This window comes from Salmo salar, chromosome 10 (assembly GCF_965601325.2).
Source record: "Salmo salar chromosome 10, fSalSal1, whole genome shotgun sequence".
Lineage (NCBI taxonomy): Eukaryota > Metazoa > Chordata > Actinopteri > Salmoniformes > Salmonidae > Salmo > Salmo salar.
Window position 1 is genome coordinate 73498520 of NC_138300.1, and position 23817 is coordinate 73522336.

A 23817-nucleotide genomic window follows, 5' to 3' on the forward strand; every position below is an offset into this window, starting at 1 on the left:
TGTTTTATGCAACAGAATAAGTGTTTTTTAGAACACTCATCTGTGTGTGTTCTACTGAGGAGGGGCCTCTGGGAGATTAAACACTGACAGAAGATTTACGATGTCTTTTGGGTGATAAAACCTAAAGAGACGGCATTCCATAGCATGAGTTAATGTTTCTGTTCTATAAGGTACCAGGGAGAGATGACTCCAGGGCCAGACCCTGGTCTCTACACAATGAGAACAGTTTTTACAGCAGATACTGTCTGCTGTGAATTATAAGTATCTTTCATACTAATCTTAACCTTGTGACCCATTCCATACATCTGTTTGTCATGTAGCCTGAAGGGGGTGTATCTTGGCTATAAAATACCTTTGTACTTTTGTCACCTGAGGGTGATTCGTCGACCAGCCATCGTTAATGTAGAGCACTCAATCGATTCACTTTATATGTGTGTGTTGTATTGACCTGCTCCCTTATTAATAAGTGAATAAAGATTTAGTTTAAGTGTAACTCTGACTTGTGTGATAAGTTTCTCTCCTCATTTGATAGTAAAGAAATTAACCACCACAGGTATAGAAAGGTTTATTTAGACATTAATAAAGAAACTTTTAGAAACATGTTAACACTGCCATGTTGGTAAGGCTGGTCTCATAGACAAACCTTTTCACTCAGTCCCCCCTTCCAGCATTGGGGAATATCCCGCGCTTACTGTATTTCTATATATTTTGGTGGAGATTTTGTTTTGTTATTTCAAATCTAATTTTCTGAAATTTTACATGTTTTGTTGTGGGGTGCAGAGACAATGTTGTAATTTTAAAGCTCATTTCCTACAATTATACACATTTTCCCATGTCTTATTTGTGTTCATGTGATATTTGAGTGACTCAAACATTACAACAAAATCAATGGGGTAAAGAACCTAGCTAAAAAACGTTAGCTGACATGGGCTAGTTGATCTGACATTTCTGACAAGTTATAAATAGCTCTCTAAGGTCTGCAATGACTGGCATGACAAGAGGAACTGATGATGCACTAACCAATTTCGAAATTCCACCTTGTACATTCTATTATTACAACTTTCAGGAGTAAGTTGAAAGCTGGACTGAGTTCCTAAAAAAAACTATTATTTTGGTTGGTCGGGGTGGATGCGCAACCTTATAACGCAAACGTCTAGCAACCCAAAGGTTGCGTGTTTGACTCTCATCCTGGACAAATTTAGCGTCCTACCTTAAAAAAAAGTAGGTTTGTGGATCAGAAAACCAGTCAGTATCTGGTGTGAACACCATTTGCCTCGTGCAGTGCAACATTTCTTTCGCATTTGATCAGGCTGTTGATTGTGGCCTGTGGAATATTGTCCCACTCCTCTTCAATGGCTGTGCCAAGTTGCTGGATATTGGTGGGAACTTGGACAGGCTGTCGTACATGTCAATCCAGAGCATCCCAAACATGCTCAATGGGTGACATGTCTGTGAGTATACAGGCCATGGAAGAACTGGGACATTTTCAGCTTCCAGGAATTGTGTACCGATCCTTGTGATGGTGGCAGATGAATGGCACGACAATGGGCCTCGGGATCTCATCACGGTATCTCTGTGCATTCAAATTGCCATCGATAAAATGCAATTGTGTTCGTTGTCCGTAGCTTATGCCTGCCCATACCATTACGCCACCGCCACCATGGGGCACTCTGTTCATGTTGATATCAGCAAACCGCTCGCCCACACAACGCCATACACACTGTCTGCCATCTGCCCGGTACAGTTGAAACCGTGAATCATCCGTGAAGAGCACACTTCTCCACTGTGCCAGTGGCCATTGAAGGTGAGTATTTGCCCTCAGAAGCTGGTTACAATGTCGAACTGCAGTCAGGTCAAGACCCTGGTGAGGATGATGATCATGCAGATGAGCTTCCCTGAGACAGTTTCTGACATTGCAGAAATTATTTGGTTGTGCTAACCCAAAGTTTCATCAGCTGTCCGGGTGGCTGGTCTCAGACGATCCCGCAGGTGATGAAGCCGGATATGGAGGTCGTGGGCTGGCGTGGTTACACTTGGTCTGCGGTTGTGAGGCCGTTTGGACGTACTGCCAAATTCTCTTAAACGACATTGGAGGTGACATAGTAGAAAAATGAACATCAAATTATCTGGCAACAGCTCTGGTGGACATTCCTGCAGTTAGCATGTCAATTTCACGCTCCCTCAAAACTTGAGACATCTGTTACATTGTGTTGTGTGACAAAACTACACATTTTAGAGTGGCGCACCTGTGTAATGATCATGCTGTTTAATCAGCTTCTTGATATGCCACACCTGTCAGATGGATGGATTATCTTGGGAAAGGAGAAATGCTCACAAACAGGGATGTAAACAAATTTGTGAATAAGATTTCAGAGAAATAAGCTTTCTGTTTGATTGGAAAAAAAGTTTGATTTTTTTCAGTTTATGAAACATGGGACCAACACTTTACATGTTGCGTTTATATTTTTGTTCAGTATACATCTTCTTCTTTCCAGATTCCGGGACGCTCTTAAAGTGGTACACACAAATTAACCATCACGTGCGTGAGAAGCTATCAAAACTATGAACATATTTCAAATAAGCCCTAATCTATAAAAAGCGTTTGTCAAAGAAAATACCGTAGATGGTTTGCTGTATGGATCAGATTAATTGTATATCCCATCAACGTTTGCCACAGTTCAAAAAGTTTGGGAAACACTGCTATTTAGCTGGACAGTTTATTAGGTACACCCATCCAGCCTCCAGAACAGCCTGAATTATTTGGGGCATGGATTATACAAATCGGAAACGTTCTACTGGGATGTTGGTCCATGCTGACGCGATGGCATCACGCAGTTGCTGCAGATTGGACGACGGTACACCACCGCCACCAGGCTGGATGAATTCATGCTGCTTATGCCAAATCCTGACTCTGCTATCAGCATGCCACAACAGGAACCGGGATTAGTCGGACCAGGCAATGTTTTTTTGATTCCAGTATTGGTGATCACTTGTCCACTTGTTTTTAGCTGATAGGAGTGGAACCCGGTGTGGTTGTTTGCTGCAATAGCCCATCCGTGACAAGGACCGACGAGTTGTGCGTTCTGAGATGCCGTTCTGCACACCACTGTTGTACTGTGTCGTTATTTGCCTGTTTGTGGCCTGCCTGTTAGTTTGCACGATTCTAGCCATTCTCCTTTAACCACTCTCATGCCGCTGACTGGATGTTTTTTGTTTGTTGCACAATTCTCAGTAAACCCTAGACAGCGATGTGCGTGAAAAGCCAAGGAGGGCGGCTATTTCTGAGATACTGGATCCGGCGCACCTGGCAGTGATGATCATACCACGCTCAAAGTCGCTTAGGTCAATCGTTTTGCCCATTCTAACGTTCAATTCAACAGTAACTGAATCCCTTGATGCCTGTCTGCCTGCTTTATATAGCAAGCCGTGGCCACGTGACTCACTGTCTGTAGGAGCGATCCATTTTCCTGAATTGGGTGGTGTAAACTGTCCGGTGAGTTGTATATCCAAATTAATGTGATATTTGAGACTCACTAATTGATTGTACAACGTACACACATTTTATTCAGTTCGTGAGTGTGTGATATGGGGGTTGGAGGCATGTTTATTTCGATATTATAAAGATTTTTTTCATACAGACAGTGACAACACTGCCATGTTATGAGCCTTGCTGTTGGAAAACATTGCTTCAGTCCTTACCACTCAAACTAGCCCAATCATGTCGGATTTACGACTTCCCAGTTTCCCATGAGCATGTGAAGCCAGCATGAGCCTTGCCATGATGTTGGAAAACCACTACAGTGTCTGACTTTCGGCTGTCGCAGATGCCCTTTCCCGACTTCACTCACAACTTAATTTTTATAGTCGTCTTAGTAGGGCTTACTGCTCGAACACACATTGGCTGAGTTTAGACAGGCAGTAAACACAGCCTATAAGAACCTCTTTTGGCTAGAGAACACCCCCAGAGGCAAGAGTTCTGTATAGGCACACAAGCCCTTTTTATTTATCAAAGGATATGGAGGCAATGTAAAGACTGCTCAAATAACTCATATATGTCTGAAAGACAATTCATTTTCTGCCCTGCATTTCATTAATTGCAGTTAGTTCCCCTAGAACCCCTTACACCATTCAGAGTGCAGGAAATAATTGTATAATTTCAACAAGGCAATAGGGGAAATCATATTGTTCACCAAACTATGCTTTAGACAGGTCTATACAGACAGACTTGTTTTGGATTGGCATTCTGGATAGTTTTATAGACTGTCGGTTACAACAAATAAAACCATTACCACTTACAAAAAACAATGTTCTTATATAGATCCATATTTACATACTATAAATGTTTCTTGAACATTTAGTCACTCTGTTCATAATATCATATAAACTGCTATGCTATGCATTTATAATAATCATAGTTTAGTTTATTCATGTTGTACAACATTGGCAGCTAAAAGCTGAATTGCAGTGAAACCTAAATAAACAAATACAATGTAACTACCAATTATATAACAGAAATGTAAATCTAAAATTAATATTTATAATTTAGCTATCAATAAAACACTATAGAACAGAAATGTAAATCTACACTATTTATATGATGTAAATTACATACAGTGCCTTCAGAAAGTATTCACACCCCTGTACGTCCACATTTGGTTGTGTTACAAAGTGTGATTAAAATGGATATAATTATTATTTTTGGTCAACAATTTATTCAAAATACTCCAATGTCAAAGTGGAAGAAAAATACTAACATTTGTAAAAAAAAAAACGTTTTTTTTTTTTTTTTTTTTTTAAATCACTAATATTTTTACTAGATAATTATTCAACCCCCTGACTCAATACATGTTAGAATCACCTTTGGCAGAGATTACAGCAGTGAGTCTTTATAGGTAAGCCTCTAAGAGCATTGCACACCTGGATTGTACAATATTTGCACATTATTCTTTTAGAAATTATTCAAGCTCTGTCAAGTTGGTTGTTGATCGTTGCTAGACAGCCATTTTCAAATCTTATCCTAGATTTTCAAGCCAATTTATGTCAAAACTATAACTAGGCCACTCAGGAACATTCAATGTTGTCATGGTAAGCAACTCCAGTGTATATTTGACCTTTTATTTTAAGTTATTGTCCTGCTGAAAGGTGAATTTGTCTCCCAGTATCTTTTGGAAAGCAGAATGAACCAGGCTTTCCTCTATTATTTCTTTATCCTGAAAAAGTCCCCAGTCCTTAACGATTGCAAGCATACCCATAACATGATGCAGCCACCACTATGCTTGAAAATATGGAGAGTGATACACAGTATTCTGTTGTATTGGATTTGCTCCAAACATAAGACTTTGCATTCAGGACAAAAAGTGAATTACTTTGCCACATTGTTTGCAGTATTACTTTAGTGCCTTGTTGTACATGCTTCCTTCTTTTTACTCTGTCAATTAGGTTAGTATTGTGGAGTAACTACAATGTTGTTGATCCATCCTCTTCAGTTTTGTTCTATCACAGCCATTAAACTCTAACTGTTTTATAGTCAACATTAGCCTCATGGTGAAGTCCCTGAGTTAGGAAGGACACTTGTATCTTTGTAGTGACTGGGTGTATTGATACACCATCCAAAGTGTAATTAATAACTTCACCATGCTCAAAGGGATACTCAATGTCTGCTTTTTATATTTTTACTCATCTACCAATAGGTGCCCTTCTTTGCGAGGCATTGGAAAACCTCGCTTGTCTTTGTGGTTGAATCTGTGTTTGAAATTCACTGCTCGACAGATAATTGTATTTGGGGGGTACAGAGATGAGGTAGTCATTAAAAAATCATGTTAAACACTATTATTGCACACAGAGTGAGTCCATGCAAATTATTATTAGACTTGTTAAGCACATTTTTACTCCTGAACGTATTTAGGCTTGCCATAACAAAGGGGTTGAATACTTACTGACTCAAGACATTTCAGCTTTTCATTTTTAATACATTTGTGTAGGGCAGTGACAAAAAAAATCTCAATTGTATCTATTTTAAATTCAGGCTGTAACAAAAGAAAACGTGGAAAAGGTCAAGGGGTGTGAATACTTTCTGAAGGCACTTTAGTTACATAACACTGAATAGCTATAAGTTTTATAAAATTGTAACGTAAGTTTGATATGTTCTATATTTCCTATAATAATGGACATCTTCTGGTCTTACCCAGGATGCAGAACAAACACTACATTACTTAGGGTTACCCATTTAACCCTTCCACCAAGGTGCATATTATGCTGTATTTTGTATCTTAACAACCTTCCATGAAGATTTAAGCAGAAACTTCAAATATATCTACTACAATACATCTAATACAGGCACTGCTCCCGAGTGGTGTAGTGGTCTAAGGCACTGCATCTCAGTGCTAGAGGTGTCACTACAGACCCTGGTTCAATTCCAGGCTGTATCACAACTGGCCATGGTTTGGGCGACGCGCAATTGGCCCAGCTTTCTCTGGGGTAGGCCGTCATTGTAAATAAGAATTTGTTCTTAACTGACTTGTCTAGTTAAATAAAATAAAAAGACATCAGATCCATTGGCAACAACACATAGTTAAGGGGTACATAAACTATTAATTGTGTATGTGTAACCGATGTGAAATGGCTAGTTAGTTAGCGGTGGTGCGCGCTAATAGCGTTATAATCAGTGTCGTCACTCGCTCTGAGACTTGAAGTAGGGTTTCCCCTTGCGTTGCAAGGGCCGCGGCTTTTGTGGCGCGATGGGTAACGATGCTTCGTGGGGTGTCAGTTGTTGATGTGTGCAAGGGTCCCTGGTTCGAGCCCGGGTTGGGGCGAAGAGAGGGACGGAACCTACACTGTTACATATGGTGTGAACATAATTTCATTCTCTGTCACAATGTCTGCCATTAGTATTTGTGCTTTGGAATATGTTTTGGTTTAAAGCAAGGTAGATCCATTTGAATACTAAATGTGATAGAATATACAGTATAAAGGACCACATTATACTTTTTGACCAAGGAATGCATTAAGGGCAGTCACGCCAATGGTCCTATCGAATCGGATCCTTATTATTGCACAACTAGTTGGTATGTTTTCAAGGAGGGCGGAGTGTTTGAATTCAGAGGACCACTGGTTCGAGCCCAGGAAGGGGACAGGGACAGTGGAGGAAGCGAAGCTGTTAGCAGCATACTGATGTCGGTTTCACACACTTGGGTGGGTAAAGGCATAGTGCGGATTCAGCACGAGATAGTGCTTGTGGACAACCAGCGTGTATGGTACAGAAACTGTTGACATAGATCAGCACATAGGTGTGTGGATTTAGTTGAGGTTGCTGATGTCAGTCAGGAAAAATGTTGGACAGTCCTCAAAAGTTCTCCTTGTAGAAGTTGAATCCAAAGTGCTCACATTGGGCCTTGATGAGTTTAGCCAGTGCAGGGGCTCCACAGTAGAACACATGAACCTTCCCTTTCTTCTCCTCTGCCACTTTCTGGAACACCTGCGGTTGATACATGTGAAAGAAGAGGACATTTTCAATGTACTGTGGTTGGACAGGACCCACAAGCTTGCATGTCACTGAATCACGACTCATTGCAGGTTTTTCCTGACCACATAACCTGACCAGGAAAAACTCAGGGCCCTTATAGCCAACAACGAAATAAAGCAGAGGCACCCCATACCGATTTTAGAAATGGTGCATCTCTTCAAGATTAGCTGAAAAATGCTCTATGAGCTTTATAATGGACAGGTACAGATATATACAGAGATATAGTTTGACATCCATACCTTCCCCCACTCTGGCCTCCCTGGCTGTGTGCGGGTGCGAAGGCCAGTGATGGAATCCCTCTTTTCCTTCTTGGCCAGGAGGTCTAGCGCCATCTGCAGGCCGATGGCCTTCATGTCATTCTTGCTGAGGGCAGAGGTCATGTACATGTGCATCTCCAAGAAGCGGCCTGAGGGTTCAAAAATCAAATCAAACTTGATTTAAAGTGCATTTAAAATTGCAACCACTTTACAGTAAAAACAGTAATAAGATAGATACATTAAACAAAAGGCATTTACACATGTACCTTACACAGAGAAACACAGGAGTGGAACAAACCTTAGATTTGACCCCTAACACACAGTGGTGTTTCTCTTACAGAAGATCTTACTCTTCCTTTCTTTGTCCTCCCTCCATCTCTGTATCTTTCATTCCTCCCTTCTCTCACTTACCCTCTGGCTCTTCGTCAGCCTGATCCATCTCCAGTTTGGTCAGGAGGCTCACGAACCACTCAAATGATTTCTGGTCTCTGTTGATCCAGATAAAGTCAACCTGTAGGAGAACCACAAACAGAGTGTTTAACAAATGTTTACTATAACTAATATATTTTTTTGCCTGGTCCCAGATCTGTTCATGATGTCTTGCTTACTTGGCCACAGGAGTATGCAAGACTGCACTAACAGATCTGGGACCAGGCTAATAACTACAAGCTTTCAGGCCCAATGGGGATCTGTCATCTGCAGTGGGTCTTACCTTCCTCAGTTTCATCTCACTGTCCTTAATGTTCTCACACCACGAGTAGCTGCAGTTGGGGCAGTTCTGTTTCCTCATGCGATAGCTTAAATAGAAATCAGAAGTAAAACTGCAAAACTCAAATCTGTATTGCCACACCAACCAAAGTTGTTAGGAAATTGACTTACAGAAGAATATGCGGGCACATTTTTAGTTATTAATAACCATAGTATTGGGCTAAGCTTTAACAAAAGTAGATATTGGTGCCATAATCATCATTGTAGGATTATAGCAGTTAGTGCTTCTAAATTCTCTGTGTTTCTGTTCCAGAGCAATCTAGCATGTACTTACTGGTACATGATGCTCTGTAAGATGGAGGCAAAAGGCGTGATCCCAATACCAGCACCGATTAACACAGCGTGTTCAGAGGCAAAGATCTGTCTCGTCGGAGTCCCATATGGCCCATCCACGAAGCACTGACAGACAGAGATACAGATACTGATAGGCATTCAGAGTATATTCAAACCTAATGTGAATGTCTAGATAGCTAATAAGAGAATGACATATCACCTTGATGGTATAACGCTTCATAAATTGAGAATGACACATCACCTTGATGGTATAATGCTTCATTCATTGTTATAAGCCTTTATAATGTCTTCAAATAGGGTTAGTAATATGTTATGTATGTCTATGTACAGTATCAACGATTAAATGTTACAGAAGCAGGTTGAAGTCAAACTCACTTTGACGTTGCAGAACCTGTGGTTTTCACTAAGCTTGGCTGTGATCTATGTTGGTCGGGAGGAAAAACAGATTAATCATCAGTTATAATAAGTAATAAGATGTTATCATAATGCATTACAACAGTGACCCAAACTCCTGTACTTTCAGACCAGGGCCCATATTCCTAAAGCGTCTTAGTGCAAAAGTGCTGATATTGGATCAGTTTTGCCTTTTAGATCAAAATAAATAAAATTATGTTGACATGGGGGACCTGGGCTCGTACTCTTGAAGCCTCTCAGAGTAGGAGTGCTGATCTAGGATCAGGTCCCCTCCTTTCCATATAATCTAATTCATTATGATCTAAAAGGCAAAACTGATCCTAGATCAGAACTCCTCTTCTGAGATGCTTTATGAATATATGCCCTGATCCTAGATCAGAAAAACTGCCCTGAGATGCTTTATGAATATGGGTGATAGATTGCAAATTACTGTTTTATATCTTTACTCTTTTATATCATTATATCCTCTTAGTACGAATAGATCCTCAGAGATTGAAAGTAGTGTTACGTTCAAGCTCTTTGTGTATGAGAAGTGCAATTATTTGGTGGATTGCAGTGGACTGTAGAAATGTGTACTCCCATTAACTCATGGCTTCTCCTGACTGAAAAGAAGTCCTGTGATATGGACATAGGAGCACGGAGAAATCCTGGGTGATGGAAAAGTACTGAAGTACATCTTTGTGGAAAGGGAGCTAAGGGTATAAGTTGACACTGCACTGTATTGAATATATGCATTCAGCTGTACATCTTCGCTGAGTAAACATGTGAAACATCACTCAGAGTTTAGGCTCTTTTGTATGATAAATATCTTTATTCTATGTTGCATATTGTCTTCTTATCAGGGGCCCAGATCATACCTCTCTGAGCGGGGGGCCTTCTCCTCTCTCTGCTTGGTTCTGCTGGTCTGGGTTGGGCCCCTGTGGCCCTGGTCCTGGGCATGGTCCTGGCCCTGGTCTACACCCGTTTTGTCGATACAGGGTCAGCTCGATGGCATCGTCCTTATTGGAGGCCAACGTCCCGTTGCAGTTCGCACATTTAAACAGCTCCTCCTGCAAGAAAATATAATGATTTGCCCACTCCCATATTCCAGGGTCCTACTTAATTGTATTGTTTTGACTTTGTGTATGTAGAATTGTATTGTATTGCTAACAGAGAGAATTATAAGTAGTGGGCGAAAAAGAAGGTAGAGAACCTGGGCGCTCCTCTGGTGCCGTCTGTCCTTCAGGCTGGCGCTCAGTCTCTTGGTGCTGACCACCTGGCTGTCTGGCTGCCTGAAGTACTCATACAGACGATTGGTCCACTGGCCCATGGAGCGGATATGCAACCACAGAGTATCTTTTCAGAAAAGGATGTGCAAGCACAGACACACTCCATTGAGTTGTATGGAAATTTTCCTGGATGTCAAAGCTGCAACTGGACCATGTGTATGCGTTTCTAAGTTTAGTTTAATTTGGAGGCAGAAGTTGCCTAGAGGTTAGAGAGGCAGACCAGCAGGTGGAAGTTTGCTTGTTCAAGCCCCGGGCTGGGCCACACAAAAATGGGAATGGAACAAAACTGGCAGATGGAAAGCTGCTGGTGTCTGATCCCATGTACAATTGCTCTCCATCCGCTGAGGCTGACTTGTGGGCGTTGGGAACGGCAGAAGACAAATTTCCGTTCTAACTAATGAACAATAAAGTTATATTTTGTATTACATTCTAGTTTAGAGAGAGTGGGGAACTGGATGTAACACAGTTTTTAGACAAACTGAGTGTACCTATGTCTATATGAATGCATCTGCCACTATATTGAAGCTATTGGAAGCAGTTTATCATAGCACGCTGTGCTTTATTACAGGCGACAGGTTCAGTACACATCACTGCATTCTTTACCAGAAAGTAGGCTGGCCCTCTTTGAATACGTAGATCGATTCAATGCACTCTTTTTTATTTATAAAGCTCTCTTACATACAGTGAGGGAAAAAAGTATTTGATCCCCTGCTGATTTTGTACGTTTGCCCACTGACAAAGAAATGATAAGTCTATAATTTTAATGGTAGGTTTATTTGAACAGTGAGAGACAATAACAACAAAAAAATCCAGAAAAACGCATTTCAAAAATGTTATAAAATTATTTGCATTTTAATGAGGGAAATAAGTATTTGACCCCTCTGCAAAACATGACTAAGTACTTGGTGGCAAAACCCTTGTTGGCAATCACAGAGATCAGACGTTTCTTGTAGTTGGCCACCAGGTTTGCACACATCTCAGGAGGGATTTTGTCCCACTCCTCTTTGCAGATCTTCTCCAAGTCATTAAGGTTTCGAGGCTGACGTTTGGCAACTCGAACCTTCAGCTCGCTCCACAGATTTTCTATGGGATTAAGGTCTGGAGACTGGCTAGGCCACTCCAGGACCTTAACCTGTTATGGTTAGGGGGCAGTATTTTCACAGCTGGATAAAAAACGTACCCGATTTAATCTGGTTACTACTCCTGCCCAGTAACTAGAATATGCATATAATTATTGGCTTTGGATAGAAAACACTCCAAAGTTTCTAAAACTGTTTGAATGGTGTCTGTGAGTATAACAGAACTCAAATGGCAGGTCAAAACCTGAGAGATTCCTTTACAGGAAGTGGCCTGTCTGACCATTTCTTGAACTTCTTTGCCATCTCATTCAATTACAAAGGATCTCTGCTCTAACGTGACACTTCCTACGTCTTCCATAGGCTCTCAGAGCCCGGGAAAAAACAGAATGTCGTCATCCCAGCCCCAGGCTGAAACACATTATCGCCTTTGTCAAGTGGCCGATCAAGGGACTGTGGGCTTAGGCGCGTGCACTGGCCGCCCCCGTCTTTGTGATTTTTCCTCTGTTTGCCGAAAAGGAGATTCCCGGTCGGAATATTATCGCTTTTTTACGAGATAAATTGCATAAAAATTGATTTTAAACAGCGGTTGACATGCTTCGAAGTACGGTAATGGAATATTTCGAATTTTTTTGTCACGAATTGCGCCATGCGCACGACCCTGATTTACCATTTCGGATAGTTTCTGGAACGCACGAACAAAACGCCGCTATTCGGATATAATGATGGATTATTTGGGACCAAACCAACTTTTGTTATTGAAGTAGCAGTCCTGCGAGTGCATTCTGACGAAGACGACAAAGGTAATAACATTTTTGTTATAGTAAATCTGATTTTGGTGAAGGCTAAACTTGCCGGGTGTCTAAATAGCTAGCCCGTGATGGCTGGGCTATGTACTTAGAATATTGCAAAATGTGCTTTCACCAAAAAGCTATTTTAAAATCGGACATATCGAGTGCATAGAGGAGTTCTGTATCTATAATTCTTAAAATAATTGTTATGCTTTTTGTGAACGTTTATCGTGAGTAATTTAGTAAATTGTTAGTAAATTCCCCGGAAGTTTGCGGGGGGTATGCTAGTTCTGAACGTCACATGCTAATGTAAAAAGCTGTTTTTTGATATAAATATGAACTTGATTGAACAAAACATGCATGTATTGTATAACATAATGTCCTAGGTGTGTCATCTGATGAAGATCATCAAAGGTTAGTGCTGCATTTAGCTGTCTTCTGGGTTTTTGTGACATTATATGCTAGCTTGAAAAATGGGTGTCTGATTATTTCTGGCTTGGTACTCTGCTGACATAATCTAATGTTTTGCTTTTGCTGTAAAGCCTTTTTGAAATCGGACAGTGTGGTTAGATAAAGGAGAGTCTTGTCTTTAAAATGCTGTGAAATAGTCATATGTTTGAAAAATTGAAGTTTTTGTATTTTTGAGGAATTTGTAATTCGCGCCACGCCTATCTTTGGATATTGGAGCAGGTGTTCCGCTAGCGGAACGTCTAGATGTAAGAGGTTTTAATGTGCTTCTTCTTGAGCCTCTCCTTTGTTGCCTTGGCTGTGTGTTTTGGGTCATTGCCATGCTGGAATACCCATCCACGACCCATTTTCAATGCCCTGGCTGAGGGAAGGAGGTTCTCTTCCAAGATTTGACGGTACATGGCCTCGTCCATCGTCCCTTTGATGCGGTGAAGTTGTCCTGTCCCCTTAGCAGAAAAACACCCCCAAAGGATAATGTTTCCACCTCCATGTTTGACAGTGGGGATGGTGTTCTTGGGGTCATAGGCAGCATTCCTCCTCCTCCAAACACGGTGAGTTGAGTTGATGCCAAAGAGCTCCATTTTGGTCTCATCTGACCACAACACTTTCACCCAGTTGTCCTCTGAATCATTCAGATGTTCATTGGCAAACTTCAGACGGGCATGTATATGTGCTTTCTTGAGCAGGGGGACCTTGCGGGCGCTGCAGGATTTCAGTCCTTCACGGCGTAGTGTGTTTCCAATTGTTTTCTTGTTGACTATGGTCCCAGCTGCCTTGAGATCATTGACAAGATCCTCCCGTGTAGTTCTGGGCTGATTCCTCACCGTTCACATGATCATTGCAACTCCACGAGGTGAGATCTTGCATGGAGCCCCAGGCCGAGGGAGATTGACAGTTATTTTGTGTTTCTTCCATTTGCGAATAATCACACCAACTGTTATCACCTTCTCACCAAGCTGCTTGGCGATGGTCTTGTAGCCCATTCCAGCCTTGTGTAGGTCTACAATCTTGTCCCTGACATCCTTGGAGAGCTCTTTGGTCTTGGCCATGGTGGAGAGTTTGGAATCTGATTGATTGATTGATTCTGTGGACAGGTGTCTTTTATACAGGTAACAAGCTGAGATTAGGAGCACTCCCTTTAAGAGTGTGCTCCTAATCTCAGCTCGTTACCTGTATAAAAGACACCTGGGAGCCAGACATCTTTCTGATTGAGAGGGGGTCAAATACTTATTTCCCTCATTAAAATGCAAATCAATTGATAACATTTTTGACATGCGTTTTTCTGGATTTTTGTTGTTGTTATTCTGTCACTCACTGTTCAATTAAACCTACCATTAAAATTATAGACTGATCATTTCTTTGTCAGTGGGCAAACAAACAAAATCAGCAGGGGATCAAATACTTTTTTCCCTCACTGTAAACTTCCGCCATACTTAACATCATTTAGACGTATGAGTTAACATCCTCGGTTTCAGGGATGGCTAACTCTGGAGATCCCTTCGGTCTTCACAGTTGTGTAACCTTTATGTAACTAGGCAATTCAGTTAAGAACAAATTCTTATTTACAATGACCGCCTACCCCGGCCAAACCTGGACAACGCTGGGCCAATTGTGTGCCGCCCTATGGGACTCCCAATAACGGACACTTGAGATACAGCCTGGATTCGAATCAGGGACTATAGTGACACCTCAAGCACTGACATGCAGTGCCTTAGACCGCTGAGCCACTCGGGAGCCCAGATAGGTAAATCTGCTTTTGGTTTCTTTGCACCCCATGTACTGTATGGAACAATCTACAGAGTTCCCTGCAACTATACGTACTGGTGCCTCTCGGGCAATTCAAATTGTTGATTAGGGACCTCTTTGCTGAGGAATGTGATTATTTCTCTTAAGTATGTTTTGTAATCTTGTATATTTGTATTGGTCTTAAATGTGACTCCGTGCTAAAATGTGAAATAAAAATAAAAACCTGGCTGCTCTGGAGCACTGCTGATGGTGAAAGGATGCCACTCATACTTAGCGATGTCTGGAATGTTGATGTAAACATAATCCCCTGGTTTGAAGTGGAAAAACTGGGGCCGCTTGATTACCAGATGGGTCACCTGCAAGTAACAGACATTTTTCAACACTCTCAAGGGGGGAAACAAAAATGGTCTCTGAACAAAAATAAAGACATTAACTACTAGGCTAACAGAGCCATCTACACTCTGTCCAAACTGCACAATGCTAGTTGACTTTTCTCGTCTATAGTAGGGTTGGTAGGTTGGGATAAGTTGTATCATATTATAATCTAATACTTCAACAGCAGAGATGTAGTCAAACTTCATTATGTGTTGAGCAGGTGTCATAACACAATAGCTAGATATTGAAAAACATAAAAGTGAATAGATGTCCTCTTTAAGAAAAGTGATCGCTATTGGTATAACATTCAGATGGGCACCTTAGACGGCAGCAGGTTGACCTCCACGATGTAGAGGCCTCCCATGTGAGAAACAGCGACGCCCACTAGTTTCTCCAGCAGGAAGATCACACCAGGCACCACAAACCACTTCCAGAAGTTGGCACAGTGCACCACCAGCAGAGCCCACACCCACACATAGGACAGGTGGGACCAGTAGAACACCTGGGGAAGCAACGCACAAAAATTAAAACAATTTGAGAATTTGGGTGTAGTGATGGAGGGAGCTAGTGTATGTGAATGTACAGTGCCGTGATTAAGTATTTGACCCCTTTCTGATTTTCTCTATTTGTACATATTTTTGAAAGTGAATGTTATCAGATCTTCAACCAAAACCTAATATTAGATAAAGAGAATTGACAAATAACAAAAAATAAAAACGTTTTTTAGAAATTTTTGCAAATGTATTACAAATAAAAACAGAAATACCTTATTTACATAAGTATTCAGGCCCTTGCTATGAAACAGGTGCATCCTGTGTCCATTGATCATCCTTGAGATGTTTCTACAATTTGAGAATTTGAGTCCACCTGTGGTAAATTCATTTGATTTGACACGATTTGGAAAGGCACACACCTGTCTATATAAGGTCCCACAGTTGACAGTGCATATCAGAGAAAAAACCAAGCCATGAAGTTGTAGGAATTGTCCGTAGAGCTCCAAGACAGGATTGTGTCGAGGCACAGATCTGGGGAAGGGTACCAAAAAATGTCTGCAGCATTGAAGGCCACCATGAACACAGTGGCCTCCATCATTCTGAAATGGAAGAAGTTTGGAACCACCAAGACTCTTCCTAGAGCTGGCCACCTGGCCAAACTGAGCAATCGGGGGAGAAGGGCCTTGGTCAGGGAGGTGGCCAAGAACCCGGTGGTCACTCTGACAGAGCTCCAGAGCTTCTCTGTGGAGATGGGAGAATCTTCCAGAAGGACAACCCTCTCTGCAGCACTCCACCAATCAGGCCTTTATGGTAGAGTGGCCAGACGGAAGCCACTCCTCAGTAAAAGGCACATGATAGCCCGCTTGAAGTTTGCCAAAAGGCACCTAAAGACTCTCAGACCATGAGAAACAAGATTCTCTGGTCTGATGAAACCCAGTTTGAACTATTTGGCCATAATGGCAAGCGTCACGTCTGGAAGAAACCTGGCACCGTCCCTATGGTGAAGCATGGTGGTGGCGGCATCATGTGGTGATGTTTTTCAGTGACTGGGAGACTAGTTAGGATTGAGGGAAAGATGAACGGAGCAAAGTACAGAGAGATCCTTGATGAAAACCTGCTCCAGAGCACTCAGAACCTCAGGCTGGGTTGAAGGTTCACCTTCCAACAGGACAATAACCCTAGGCACACAGCCAAGACCACGCAGGAGTGGCTTCAGGACAAGTCTCTGAATGTCCTTGAGTGGCCCAGCCAGATCCCAGACTTGAACATGATCGGACATATATGGAGAGACCTGAAAATAGCTGTGCAGCTATGCTCCCTATCCAACCTCACAGAGCTTGAGAGGATCTGCAGAGAAGAATGGGAGAAACTCCCCAAACACAGGTGTGCCAAGCTTGTAGCGTCATACCCAAGAAGACTCGAGGCTGTAATCACTACTAAAGGTGCTTCAACAATGTACTGAGTAAAGGGTCTGAATACTTATTTAAATGTGATATTTCCGGGGTTTTGATGTCTAAAGCCCTGTTTTTGCTTTGTCAGTATGGGGTATTGTGTGTAGATTGATGAGGAAAAACACTATTTCATCCATTTTAGAATAAGGCTGTAAAGTAACAAAATGTGGAAAAAGTCAATGGGCTTGAATACTTTCCGAATGCACTGTATGTATACGATCACGTGTCTCGCATACGCGTGGGAATACTTGGGAACAGATTCCCAAAATGTTAATAAATTGGAGCTGATTTCCTGGTGTTTTTAATCTGTCCAAATAAAACGGTCTGCCAGTTGGGGAACGCTGGTGTATACCATGTGTATCCCGTGCATAAGACTAATAAAACTTTAAAGTTTGTATATGAGCGCCTGCTAAATTACTAGCTAGATTGACAACTGTACCTCAAAATGTCCGCTGCGGCGGACAAAGGTGCTGGAACAGACCACCATTAGACAGATCATGATCTGTAGCACCATGCCGGTAAGGGATGCAGAGCCCTGCACCCAGCCAATCCCTGGCCTAGTAGTGAAAAGGTGCTCCCACAGGCTGTAGCTGCTGTTCTGAGATAGGTGTACTGAAGGAGGAAACAAAGGATCAGACCATTTTACTGTAAAAACACTTTGTGAAAACTGCTGATGTAAAAAGAGGTTTATAAATAAATGTGATCAGTTGAAAGCCACAATACAGCACCACCTTAGACCAAGGGAAAGGGCTGGATCAGTCTAAACATTAACATGCCGTTATGTGTACCACAGAGGCGGCTGGAGAGAGGAGCTATAGGAGGACGGGCTCATTGTAATGGCAAGAATGGAATAAATGGAACAGTATCAAACACATCAAACAAATGACCGTTCCATTAATTCCATTCCAGCCATTACAATGAGCCCGTCCCACTATAGCTCATCTCACCAGCCTCTGGTGTACCCTCCAGTCTAGAGACATCATTCAGAGATGCAAATACCAAAACATTAAATTGAAACCAATAAATGGGTTGGTTGTTTAGCAACAAAACCATCACGTGCGCAACTATGGGGCAAAACAGACAGGGTTGGCTTAGATTGTTGTCAACATGTTTATTTTGTCTCCAAATGTTTATTGAAAACATAAATACATTTGCACAAAGCGCACTTGTTGTCTCTCAAATACATAAATACAGTTGCTGGTTAGCTAGCTAGCGAATTTGAGCCATATTATTTAGCGTTGACATGGAATAAGTCAAAACACCTCAAAACAAGACATGATATCAAGAACAAGATACAACTAGCGGAAACAAGCCAACTACGATTTCCCACATGGCATCTTCTTGTAATTGTTGCTAGCTATCTGACCGTTCAAAATCATAACAACGCATGATTCGTTTTCGTGACTTTGTCAACCAACCCGCCTATAGAACAAATATGTGTTTAGGTGAGGTAATAAGTATTGATATGGGAAACACTGATGTGTACTCAGTCTTATTAAACACATTTGGCATTCTAATTATAGCCAAAATATAGTACCAGTCAAAAGTTTGGACACATCTACTCATGCTTTATTTTTGCTATTTTCTACATTGTAGAATGATAGTGAAGACATCAAAACTATGAAATAACACATATGGAATCATGCAGTAAACAAAAAAGTGTTAAACAAATGAAATTATATTTTAGATTTTAGATTCTTCAAAGTAGCCACCCTTTGCCTTGATGACAGCTTTGCACACTCTTGGCATTCTCTCAACCAGCTTCACCTGGAATGCTTTTTCAACAGTTTTGAAGGAGTCCCCATATACGCTGAGCACTTGTTGAGTGCTTTTCCTTCACTCTGCAGTCCAACTCATCCCAAACCATCTCAATTGGGTTGAGGTCGGTTGATTGTGGAGACCAGGTCAACTGATGCAGCACCCCATCACTCTCCTTGGTCGAATAGCCCTTACACAGCCTAGAGGGGTGTTTTGGATCATTGTCCTGTTGAAAAACAAATGATAGTTCCACTAAGCATAAACCATGCTGGTTAAGTGTGTCTTGAATTCTAATCACTGACAGTGTCACCAGCAAAGCACCCCCACACCATCACACCTCCTCCTCCATGCTTCACAGTGGGAACCACACATGCGGAGATCATCCATTCACCTACTCTGTGTCTCACAAAGACACGGCGGTTAGAACTAAAAATCTCAAATTTGGACTCATCAGACCAAAGGACAGATTTCCAGCGGTCTAATGTCCATTGCTTGTGTTTCTTGGTCCAAACAAGTCTCTTCTTATAATCGGTGTCCTTTAGCAGTGGTTTCTTTGCAGCAATTCAATCATGAAGGCCTGATTCACACAGTCTCCTCTTAACAGTTGATGTTGAGATGTGTCTGTTACTTGAACTCTGTGAAGCATTTATTTGGGCTGCAATCTGACTCTAACTCTAACGAACTTATCCTCTGCAGCAGAGGTAACTCCGGGTCTTCCATTCCTGTGGCGGTCCTCATGAGTGCCAGTTTCATCATAGCGCCTGATGCTTTTTGCTACTGCCCTTGAACAAAACTTTAAAAGTTATTGAAATGTTCTGGATTGACTGACCTTCATGTCTTAAAGTAATGATGGACTGTCGTTTCTCTTTGCTTATTTGAGCTGTTCTTGCCATAATATGGACTTGGTCTTTTTCCAAATAGGGCTATCTTCTGTATAACTCCCTACCTTGTCACAGCACAACCTATTGGCTCAAACACATTAAGAAGGAAAGAAATTCCACAAATTAACTTTTAACAAGGCACACCTGTTAATTTAAATTCATTCCAGGTAACTACCTCATGAAGCTGGATAAGAGAATGCCAAGAGTGTGCAAACCTGTCATCAAGGCAAAGGGTGGCTGAGTTACAGTTCATATAAGGAAATCAGTCAATTGAAATAAATACATAGGCCCTAATTTATGGATTACACGACTGGGAATGCAGATATGCATCTGTTGGTCACAGATAACTTAACAAAAAGTTAGGGGCGTGAATTATAAAAACCAGTCAGTATCTGGTGTGACCACCATTTGCCTCATGCAGCGTGACAAATCTCCTTCACATAGAGTTGATCATGCTGTTGATTGTGGCCTGTGGAATGTTGTCCCACTCCTCTTCGATGGCTGTGCGAAGTTGATGGATATTTGCGGAAACTGGAAGACGCCGTTGTACACGTCGATCCAGAGCATCCCAAACGGCTCAATGGGTGACATGTTTGGTAAGTATGCAGGCCATGGCAGAACTAGAACATTTTCAGGTTCCAGGAATTGTGTACAGATCCTTGCGACATGAGGTTGTGCATTATCATGCTGAAACATGAGGTGATAGCGGCGGATGAATGGCACAACAATGAGCCTCAGGATCTCACCACGGTATCTCTGTGCATCCAAATTGCCATCGATAAAATGCAATTGTGTTCATTGTCTGTAGCTTATGTCTGCTGATACCACAACCCCACCGCCACCATGGGGCACTCTGTTCACGAGGTTGACATCAGCAAACCGCTCACCCACATGACGCCATACACGCTGTCTGCCATCTGCCTGTACAGTTGAAACCAGGATTCATCCGTGAAGGGTACACTTCTCCACCGTGCCAGTAGCCATTGAAGGTGAGCATTTGCCCACTGAAGTCTGTTACGATGCCAAACTGCAGTCAGGTCAATACCCTGGTGAGGACGACGAGCACAGACGGTTTCTGACCGTTTGTGCAGAAATTCTTCAGATTTGCAAAACCATAGTTTCGTCAGCTGTCCGGGTGGTTGGTCTTGCACACTCTCTCAAAACTTGAGATATCTGTGGCATTGTGTTGTGTGACAAAACTGCACATTTTAGAGGGGCCATTTATTGCCACCAGCACAAGGTGCACCTGTGTAATGATCATGCTGTTTAATCAGCTTCTTGACATGCCACACCTGTCAGGTGGACGGATTATCTTGGCAAAGGAGAAATGCTCACTAACAGGGATGTTAACAAATTTGTGCACAAAATTTGAGAGAAATAAGCTTTTTGTGCATATGGAACATTTCTGGGGTCTTTTATTTCAGCTCATGAAACAATTGTCTCAAGGCTTAAAAATATTTTTGGGACTGGTTGACTGCATCTGGGAGAGGGAAGGTTTATAACATGTGAGTGTTTGTGGTTTAGAGCGTGTGTGTTCCTGCGTACCAAAGTTCATGAAGTGGGCAGTGGTGTGCATGGTGGAGAAGGTGACAATGGCGTAGCCCACCATCTGATGCAGCAGGATGTTCTGGTCCAGAGGCAGCACCCTCACCACCCAAGTGGCCCGCAGCCAGGTCAAACAGCGCCGCAGCATTAGCACCTACACACATTCACATGTAAACACGTATACACACAGATACACAGACACAATCAGTGCAAAAAGTCTAGTGTTGCTAAGGGAAATGTCACAGCTGCATGTCGATGTCTACCTCTTAACACCAATACCCTCATGAAGGCCTTCGCCGAAACGTGCTGGTTTAAAAGATTGACTTATGAAGCAAACATTCATTGTCCTTTCCGAGAGTTGCTGAATATCTCTTCATCTCTATCTACCAAATCACATTCACCCCCTCCCTCCCCCACTTCCCCACTAACTCCCTCACCATGACAAAGGTACAGTTGAAGTTGAGGCACTGGCCGCAGCCCTTGGCCACCATGTACCAGAATCCCCCCTCTGCGTTCTTCAGCATGGCGGTGATGAACAGCAGCAGGTTGAGGCAAGTGTAGGCGCACAGAAAGAGGAGCTTTCGGCTGTTGTTGTGCCAGTACGCCGGCGTAAGGTAGCGCGGGGTATGCCGCCCCTTCTTCTGCTCCAGGCCGGGAGGTTTCAGCCAGTTGGCAGCGCTAGGTGGTGGAGGAAATGGAGGGCCCATATTTACAAAGAGTTTCAGAATAGGAGTGCTGATCTAGGATCTAGGCACTTCTTCTGCGGTAAAGATCATTCTTTGGGGACATATTAACTATGTTGCTAAGATACAGAGTTGGAAAACAGACACTGGACTACATAAAATGTCACAGGGAAAATCTTATGCGTGTATGGACATGTGAGCCTTCCTTATATTTTGCATGTTTGATACATTCTGAGCCTGATTCCCTGACAAAAAGTAAGCATATTCCTAAACTTTTTAGTCCAGGGCTGGGCTTCATCTGTGTCTGGGAAACTGGCCCCATGTTTAAACATGTTAGCTGTGCCTTGAGACCTGATGGTGAGATTCTCCATAACCTCAGGGAAGTTCTCCAGCTCGGCCTTGAGCTCCTCGAAGGTGATGGAGCCGCTGTTGTCCTTGTCAGCCGACTCGAACAGAGCCAGGGTCAGGTCGTCCAGCTTCTCCTCTGGCAGGGAGATGGCGCTCTCGCGCAGGCAGGACTTGAGCACTGTGCGCAGCTCGTCTGGGTCAATCGAGCCACTGCCTGCAGGCCAAGCGAAATCATCATAAATAGTCTGTTGCAAGTTGCTGAAAATATAGGCAGCTAAGTTGGACGCAATAAACTGCATGTCCTAAAGGTGAGACAATGCGTGGAGGTTTCACTGACCATTCTCATACATCAGTTTATATAGCATACCAAAAACGTGTAGATGTTTTATGTCACTGTGTGTTTTAATGGTGGATAATGCACACATTTTGTCTTCATAAGTAACACTTACAAGCTTGGTCACAGATCTATGTGTGTCGTCTTGCCAACTCCTGGTCACTGGCAATTGTCAAGACTGCACAAACAGATCTGGCACTAGGCTAAACACATACCATCGACGTCATAGACCTGGAAGAGGAAGCGGAGCTTGTCCGTCTCGCTGCCATGGATCAGCAGATCCAGAGCCTTCAGCAGCTCGTCCAGACTGATGGTTTTGCTACCGTCAGAGTCAAACAGTGCAAAGAACCGCTCCGCAAAGAAAGACTGCACAAACACACACAGAATCACACACAGCACTGACTTCTATGGACAAAGTAAGTACAACTCACATACCGTACATAATCCATAAAGCACAATCATTTAGAGTAAGCGGAAGTCAGACATTGAGACTGTTCATTTTTGGCGGCTCTGTATGTGAACCTTCACGTATTTGACGTTATTGCACTGTACCCCCTACCCATCCTACTCCAGCCCTATTTGAGCTTATTTGTCACAAAAAATGACCAACAAAATACATGAGAAATCAGTTGAACCTTGACCCCTGACTTACCTCCTTGACCTTGAGGGCCGTTTTGAACTCCTCCAGGTCAATTTCTTTGTCATCTCCCGCGATGCTCTCAAACTGCTTGGTCACCCACTCCAGCCACCGTGCATCCTCATCCAGACTCATGGTGCTGCTGGGATGGTAGCCTTCTACGCTCACCACCACGCCTGCTGTAATGTCAACACACGAAATAACCTACATAAGGCCATGGCAAAAAGGGAGCTTTAAAGAGGGAGAGGCTATATGGACACGCCTGGTGTCCAAATTGATGAAGTATGCCGCACAGCTGAGAGTTGAGTTTGAAGACAAATTAATTCAGTTCAGTCAGTTGTCCTGATCCAGTGGTGCTGATGAGCCCTTCACAGCTAATTTATGATGGCTAGCTGGCAACAGCAGCATGGCGCTAATTACGACTTGTTAAAGAACGTGATGTTTATTTCGATGGGCAAAATAGCTTGTAGTATTGGTCTCCATCTGGATTTAGACACCATCTCCAATTTGTTCCATCCCACTTGATTTTATTTAGAGTAGCCTACATGAGAAATAACTTGTAATACTGGGAGTAACCATCTGGATGTCACTGTGATAGTCTACACTACTCAACAGGGAGAGTTTGCGCTACAATCAGGCAACACATCATGGGGCACAGCTTGCCTCAGTAAGGCGAAGGAAGTAGCTAGATAGTGTAGCCAATATCA

The 23817-nt window shown here is 42.5% G+C and overlaps 1 protein-coding gene across 1 annotated transcript; it reads right to left on the reverse strand.

Moving 5' to 3' along the window:
• Positions 1-3592: 3592 nt before the first annotated feature.
• Positions 3593-23305, reverse strand: nox5 (NADPH oxidase, EF-hand calcium binding domain 5). The gene is made up of 16 exons (XM_014123982.3): positions 23126-23305; positions 22689-22839; positions 22143-22353; positions 21546-21786; positions 21109-21262; positions 17364-17536; positions 15299-15481; positions 14828-14960; positions 10448-10590; positions 10113-10304; positions 9217-9261; positions 8822-8946; positions 8492-8576; positions 8191-8290; positions 7762-7928; positions 3593-7474 (listed from the first exon to the last, which is right to left on the reverse strand). The coding sequence occupies exons 1-16, from the start codon at positions 23243-23245 to the stop codon at positions 7343-7345; spliced, it is 2355 nt and encodes a 784-aa protein (XP_013979457.1). The 5' UTR covers positions 23246-23305; the 3' UTR covers positions 3593-7342.
• Between the last annotated feature and the right edge of the window lie 512 nt (positions 23306-23817).

What these genes read in the sequence shown, in the direction of transcription:
- nox5 (XM_014123982.3), bottom strand. Translation starts at nt 23,245, where the DNA reads ATGAGTCTGGATGAGGATGCACGGTGGCTGGAGTGGGTGACCAAGCAG. An exon ending in TGCCCACTTCATGAACTTTG is followed by an intron (nt 17,537 to 21,108) that starts GTACGCAGGAAC and finishes TTCCTCCTTCAG; the next exon opens with TACACCTATCTCAGAACAGC. An exon ending in TCAACCTGCTGCCGTCTAAG is followed by an intron (nt 14,961 to 15,298) that starts GTGCCCATCTGA and finishes TGTTACTTGCAG; the next exon opens with GTGACCCATCTGGTAATCAA.